The sequence below is a fragment of the Rhododendron vialii genome, chromosome 1a (assembly GCF_030253575.1).
Source record: "Rhododendron vialii isolate Sample 1 chromosome 1a, ASM3025357v1".
Taxonomy (NCBI): Eukaryota; Viridiplantae; Streptophyta; class Magnoliopsida; order Ericales; family Ericaceae; genus Rhododendron; species Rhododendron vialii.
In genome coordinates this window covers 13,144,718-13,152,488 of record NC_080557.1, presented here as the reverse complement: position 1 = coordinate 13,152,488, position 7,771 = coordinate 13,144,718, and the positions used below count along the sequence as shown (strand labels likewise).

Here is a 7,771-nt window from a genome sequence, read left to right as displayed (position 1 = left end):
CGAGCGGCCAATCCGGCCGTTCATCTCGGAATCAACGGCCCGAATCGAAACATCTTTTTCCTTTTCTTTTTCTTTTTTTTTAAATCCGTTCAGTACCTTTACATCCGGGCCATCCAAAACACTTTTGGACGGCCGAGATGCGCTCGGCACCACTGCCAAGCACCTCTGCTTGGCAGCATCTCCCAATCCGGATTTTTTTTTTTATGGGGCTCTTAATACTATGGTTTCCGATTGCAGGTTCCTCCTTGCCAATCTGAGCTCCAAAGCACGACACGTACACCGAAAAGCAAACGAATGTGCAGAAATGATGGCAAAATTTGCAAGCGGGGACAGTTCCTTACTCTCTTTTTTTTTAAAGTGTTGCTCCTAGTTTAATTTCATCTCAATTGTATGAAGATCGTAACGGTCCAGTACCCTTAGATCTCGATTGATTTGCGGATTAACTGGTTAGGATAGAATTAACTATACCTAAATCCAAGTAATCCCACGTCTAGTTTCTGAAATGACTGTCGGGATTATCAATCTCGGTATTAATTTTATTTCTATACTGGAGGTACTAAATAATCCGAGAGGGAGGTGGCATTAGGTAAGATTAACAAAGAAGGGATTATTTTCAAAAAAAATTCGGATGATATTGGGATTGTTCTAGTTATTGATTTTTCACCTTTTTAAAAAAATATTTTTGAAAAAATTAGGAGGCATAATTGGAATAAAAAATAGGAGTAAATACTTTCTTTGTTGACACTATACCATTTTTAATGGGGTGGGGGGGGTTTCCCATATTTTTGAAGCTCACATTAATTTGTTTTCCCCAAGTTTATCTTCTTCATGGGCACACTTTCATGGTATTTTCCCTACCACAACGGCACACACACACAGTACTCACTTCCTGAACTGTGAACCCCACCTTCCCTCTCTCTCCCTTTCGAATCCAATTGGGCACTCTGCAACACAAATTTAACACAATAGTCAATTGCACCCATTCATTAATTACAGCACCTCTAAAATCACCCCATTATTCAACTCATTTTCATTCGTCCCCATCACTACCATTTTACTGTCGCGATTAAACAAACAAGATCGAACCAGTCCAGTCCTTTTCTTTGTTTTTAGAAAAAACAATAGTAGAAGATGTTTTTTAAACGGCAGAAAACAATAGTAGATGTTAGATACAGAGGTGGGTCAGAAATGGATTAGGTCAAGATTCACCTGCCGTTTTTTTGCTCTTTTCCGTCCTGGATCTGGTCTCTAGAGAACTCACATATGCTGGTTTACTCTCCTACTGGTAATTTTGATGAGTTTCAGGCTATAAAATTTTAGTAAATTGTTTTTGGGTTTATTTCCTCATCTGGGTTTTTCAATTTCTCTTGGTTTTTGGCTGTTCTTTGGTTTGGGTTCTTGTTCAATTCTAGGCTGTGAATTGTTCCTGCATTCCTTTTCTCATCTGGGCTTCTCAGTTTCTGTTGTTTTGTTGGCCTCTCTTTGCTTTGGGTTTTGGTGAATTCTTTTGTTATGAATTCTTCTGGGTTCAGTTTCTTGCCTGGGTTTTCGACTTTTCTTGGTTTTTGGCTGTTCTTTTATTTGTTGTTTTGGTGAATTTTAGGTTATGAATTGTCCTGCATTCCATTACTCATCTGGGTCTATCGGTTTCTGGTATTTTTCCGGCATTTATTTGATTTGGGTTTTGTTTTTGTGTCAATTCTTGTTTATGAATTCCTTTTCTCATCTGATTTTCTCAATGTGCCATGATTTTATTCCCCAAAAAAAAGAGTCTCGTAAATTTTTGGCTTATCTTTGATTTGGATTACGAGCAGACGCTAGAGGAGATAGACAAAGGCTGATCAGAGTTGGGAGACACTGTTTGTTTGCAGAGAAACTAGCCTAAAATTCAGCCTATTCAGGTATCATAGTTTTGAAGTTTTAATGCAAAGTAATTTCTTAATCTGTGTTTCTATGTTCACGCTTTATTTACATGCTGTTAAATTTACATATCAAATCCATCACTTGCATGTTTATCTTTTTGTTAGTAGAATATTTTGGAATCTCCTTTGTTAATCTCTATCTTTTACTGGGCTTTCTATCCATAATGATGTTCTTATTCTTGGCCGGTTGGCCCTCAGAGGAAAGATCCATCACTTGCAACATTACCATAGCATTGCTCTCTCTCTCTCTCTCTCTCTCTCTCCATTTTGTTGTTTTCTTCAAAATGGTACAGAAATTACTGGGAAATACACTTGAAACACCCTTTGAATTTTGAACTGGAGAATGATAACGTTCACTAGTATTTAACTTCACATATTTTGTTTCCCTTTGGCGGCAACTGATTCCTAGTTTTGGTTTGGCTTTCAGTGACACTAAAGATGAAGAAAGAGTTAAATTTTTCTGTTTGCTGCCCATCTTTTAAAATTATTCATTAGAATACGACTATTTTATGAAAGTTTTAGTTAGATCTTTGGATTTAGCTTTTGTACCATTAGCAGCATTTGACTTATTCAATGGAATTCTTCACAGGACAATATGCCTCAAGACCGTCTCAGATCATTTGTCAAGTGCGATGATCCAAAAGGTGTGGTTGAATGTGGGACAATCAGAAAATCCAAAAGCAATCCTAAAAGGTTAGAAGAAAAAGCCAAAAGTCGAAAAATGCCTAAGAATTCGAATTCTTCTTCCTCCTCTGCATCTAAGGAAGCAGGAAAGGAAATGGTACCTGAAAAAGACACAGAAGATAACTCATCTTCCTTTCAGCTCCTGGAGGTGTCTAAAGGGGCCCAGAAGTTGAACCAAGTAATAGATTCGTGGTCGAAAGGGATGAATTTTGATGGCAACTCCAAAGAAATTGCGAAAGATTTGTTGAAAGGGGCTCTTGATTTGCAAGAGTCTTTGATCATGCTTGGGAAGCTACAAGAAGCGTCTCAATATATGGCTAAGTTGAAGAAAAAGCAGAAAGAGAGATCCAAGGGAGAGAAAATTGATCAAGTAGGGATGGAGAGAACGAAATCCCTTCACTTCACAGAGCGTAATTATGATTTGGAATTTCAGAAGCCGAGATTTTCTGATTATGGGTGTTCAAGAGATTTTTTTGAGCAGAGAGAGAAGTCCATGGGGGAAAGGGTTTACAAAGTTGGGAGTGAAAGAACGAATTCCCATCGCTTCCTAGATCATAATCACGAAACGGGATTTCAGAAGCTGAGAGTTTCTGATTATGGGTATTCAAGTGATCGTTTCAAACAGAAAGAGAAATCCACTGGAGAAAGGATTCATGAAATGGAGATAGAAAGAATGTATTCCCATCGAAGTTATCAAAAAGGGTTTCACAAGCCGAAGCGCTCTGTTGATGAGAAATCTGGCGGGGAGAGAATTCACGAAGTGGGGATCAAAAGAACGAATTCCCATTACTTCATGGATCATAATTGTCAAACAGGCTTTCAGAAGCCGAGACTTTCTGCAGATGAGTTATCGGGGAGAGAATTTTTTCATGCCGTGGGGATTAAAAGATCAAATTCCCATCACATTGGAGATCACAATGACCAAACGGTATTACAAATGCCTAGACTTTCTGCTGATGGGTATTCAAGGGATTGTTTCGGCGAACTAAGGACAGTAATCAGAGACAGCCTTGCTGGGCAAAATCTTCTCCCGCCCAGTTGCATCGAGGAAAGGGATTTCTGCCAAAAAAGAGCTCCGGACTTAGCTCCTGGTATTGCCTCCACTAGCTCAAGCCAATCCTCAATGGGTAACTCCCATGAGTTTGCCTCTTCTAACAGTTCTCTCTCATCAAAGGCTCCAAACAAGCCAAAAGGCTCAAATTTGATTGCCAAGCTTATGGGTATTGAAGAATTTCCCAGGAAATGGTTAGAACATGAGAAGATTTCCAGTCCGAGAAGAGCTGTGTTCGATACTGACATGCCTAAGGCAAGGAAGCCCCAGTCCGCTGCTTATAAGGTGGATACAGAACAGGTGAAACTGAAAGAAATAGTTGAAACTATGCACTTGAAAGGGCTTCTGAAAAGCAATGCTGCTGAAGGGTTAGGGCTTCAATACCGCCATTCTAATGTCTCTGACTCCAAAAAGAGGTTCAGTGAAGATGCCCCACCTATTGTTATTATGAGACCTTGGTGTATTTCAAGTGCAGAGGAAAGAGAGCCTCGTGTGCAAAAGCTTATTCGGGAGATTGAAGCTCTTGATATGTCCAATAGCCAAGGTGGTTTAAATTCTGTTGAGATCTGTGGAAGAGTTAAAAAGGGGGATGAAACTCCAACCAAAAGGATTAGTCTAGAAGGGGATAAAGGCTCTAAAGTGGTACGAGCAAAACTGGAAGAAATATCAGTCAAGACTAAGGGCAAGTTGTCTTCTAATAAGTCAAACCCTTCTGTAGCAGTAAATCAGCAACAGAGGAAGAGGGAAATTGAGAAGAGAGTTGATAAGGTGCAAAAGGTGGCCCCTTGCAGGAAGAAACCGGAAGAAGTGGAGAATGTGAAATCTAAAGGCGCTATCAAGTGGCAGGATGAAGCCAAAGTGACCTCCCCGAAAGAAAGAAGACCTGAGGTGGGATCGATCATTGCAAAGAGTCGTGTGTTCCAACAAAAATATACCTCTTCAAGCGTCATTTCTAAACATGCAAAACCAGCTGTACCCCAGAACATTGGTGATCGAAAAAAGAATCGCAATAATGAGAGGCCAGTCAAGGCACCCTTGGCAGCTGATTTTGTTGTGAGTCCTCCTGATATTCCGTCTTTAATGTTCTGTTTAAACTCTGATTAATATGCGGATAAAGTTGTTTTAATTTACTTACTTTATAGATTATAGCCCATACGGTAAGGCAATTCCATGTTCAAAAAAGAATAGCCTTTAGAATCATCAAGAAATTAAGGATTGTTTTGGAGCGAAGATTGATATATGTCAATGCAGGTGGAAAATGAAAGCGTAGGATGCAAATATGGTGACAAGCTGATGGATATTAGTTTTGAAAATGAAGCTGATACAACAATAATCTACCCCACAGCTGCAGATCAACTTCTCACTAATGAAGGGACAGATGCCTCTGAAATTCAGATTGACGGTATGGCAGATTCTTATTAACAGTATCAATGAAATTGATACCTATTACTATTTCCATCACTGTTGCCACCACTCTAGAGAAAAAGGCGCACTTCAGGTTGTGCTTGGATCACGAATTTGTGGAGGAATTTGCTAAGGAAAAGGAAAACGATGTTGAACGAAGCACATAACTCAGCTTCTTTGCTTCACTATTTTCTTCTGTTTCCGTGTAGTCCTCCACAAATTCATAATCCATAATCCAAACACGGTCGTAGTTTTTTCTGATGCAGCAGATGGAAACCATAAAAGAACAAACATATGCAAGAAGTAGAATGACTCATAGTGGGGATCTATCAACAAGTATATTGAGATTATAACACCTATTTTGACGTCCAGAATATTTTGATACTTTCATCTGCAGCGGGTGTATTTTTAACGGACTTATTTTCTGTTAATTGCAGAACAATGCGATAGCAGCCAGGATTTTCCCGACGATATTCTACCGCAGACTACCCAACACGAAAGCTTCAATGAATCGGCTGAAGAAACCAAGCACTGCATAAGTCAGAAGGTATCTGAGATGATATACTTCAGAACAGAAACCAATGCAGAAGACTTGATCTTGAGCAGTCCATCATTCCTCAGTTATGCAGAGGAAATCTATGATATCAACTCTAACAATGCCATACATTTGAAGCCAACTAGCTTAAACAACCACGAAACCAATGAGAGGAGACTCTTGTTGGACTGTGCAAACGAACTCATGCAATATAGAATCCTAAGGTGTAAACAACCTATACATCCATTGTTACTCATTCCCATGAGCTGTTTAAAATCCACTACTTCCCTATCTCAATTGGCGGAGGAAGTAAGCGATGGAATTGAGAATCTGAGAAGCTACCGTAAGAATTTCGGAGAGAAATTTCACAAGGATAGTCTATTTTCAGTTGTGGAGAGGGACCTGAGGTGCCGGGGAGTGGTTAGTGGGGGATGGGACTTGGGTTGGAAGCATTCATTTACGGCGGATGAAGTAGAGGAAGCCGTCGGTGACGTAGAGAAGCTAGTTTTCAGTGAGTTGCTAGAGGATATGTTTGTAGATTTTATCCTTTAGCACTTCATGTGTTTCCAAGGGTCTTGTTTATGAGCTTTTAGAGGCTGGTTAATGATGTTTTCTGTACATACGGATACTATAGTGAGTAAGGGGAAGTTATTATTGATTGTGTTTGGGTTGTGCCCCCTTAAAACATTTTTTAATGCAATTTCTCCATTTCTGATAATAAAGAACAAAAAATTTGGTGCAGAGAGGGAGATTGGAAGTGTAATTTGGATTGGAACTCAAGGGTTTTTATCTTCCATCTGTAATGTCAAGTTATGGAATAATGGGGATTAATGTCTCGTATCAGGGAATTAATCTCAAGGCATGTTTGATTTCCAGATTAAAGGGAATTTGGTCCTTGGGGAACATTTAGTCCTCTTTTTTCTTTTCTTTTTTTGTCAATCGATTGAGAAGATCCTTTACATCATGTATGAATTGCAAAATACTAGTAATTCAGAACACTACATTAATTGTGAGAGCTTACGAGATAATTAAGCCAATAATTCAATCGATACAAGAAATAAGCCCATCATAGAAAAGAAAAAGAGAAAGAAAGGAAAAGCCAATCTAAGGGAAGAACACCCACATGAAGATGGGAAGATTCGAACTCATGACTTCCTAGTGAGATGTAAAAATCTTGGCCAAGTAAGATAGTCCCAGTTTGTTAACATGTAGTCCTGGATAAGCTAATTTCACTTTTGTTCCATAACTTACGTACCTTGTGTGAGATATAAAGATGAGACTGAATTAATTAGGTCAAAAAAATTTGGTCCGACTATTTGTCCATTTAGGCTTCATTCCGCTAAGATTTTTATTGTAAGTACTTATTTTTTGTTTTATGAGACAGATTATTCTATCACAATACATTATTTTCTTAGCGAAACGGGGCCTTAGTATACTATATGGGGTATTGTTTAGGGAAATTTTTAAGCCGGCCCAAAAAATTAGGTTCGGACTTAATTTAGTCCTACACAATTATTTATATTTTTTATTCCAATCATGCTCCTTCACGCGCATCAACGCCCGGAACTAGAGAGCATCTAGTATAGAAAAATTATCCAATGCTCCATGAACAATGGTGCACCATTAAAACATTGTTTAAATTTCAAAAAGTCATATCTTTTGTTGTAGATATTCATTTTTTAAAAAAAATTATATTTTTGGAACCTATTTGACGATATCTACTAAACAAGATCCATATTGAATATAAAATTATGTAAGATTAAAAAAATATCATTTACTATGAAAACTTTCTATGAGAACTGTTTTTATGAGAATTGTTTTTATGAGAATTGTCTCTATGAGAAGTGTCTATGATAACTATTTCTATGAGAACTTTTCCTATGAGAATTATCTTTATGAGAACTATTTCGGATAAAAATATTCTTGGCTCTGTGAATTGGTTATGAGAACTGTCAATTCTCATAGTCAGTTCTATGAGAACTATGTGAAATGGCTATGTGAATGAAAAATACACAGTTCAAATAGTCTCAACACACACTAAAATACACGGTTCTCATAAAAAATACGTAGTTGTCATGGAAAATATATAGTTCTCATAGACAATACTCAATTTTCAAAGAAAATACATAGTTCTCATAGATAGTTGTCAGGGATAATACACAATTCTCATAAAAA

General features: G+C 38.0%; 1 protein-coding gene across 1 annotated transcript; it reads left to right on the top strand.

Annotated features, from left to right (window-relative positions):
- The first annotated feature begins 834 nt into the window (after window positions 1–834).
- Window positions 835–6,336, top strand: LOC131302808 (uncharacterized). The gene is made up of 5 exons (XM_058329603.1): window positions 835–1,285; window positions 1,815–1,901; window positions 2,512–4,710; window positions 4,909–5,059; window positions 5,499–6,336. The coding sequence occupies exons 3-5, from the start codon at window positions 2,518–2,520 to the stop codon at window positions 6,146–6,148; spliced, it is 2,994 nt and encodes a 997-aa protein (XP_058185586.1). The 5' UTR covers window positions 835–1,285; window positions 1,815–1,901; window positions 2,512–2,517; the 3' UTR covers window positions 6,149–6,336.
- The last annotated feature ends 1,435 nt before the right edge of the window (window positions 6,337–7,771 follow it).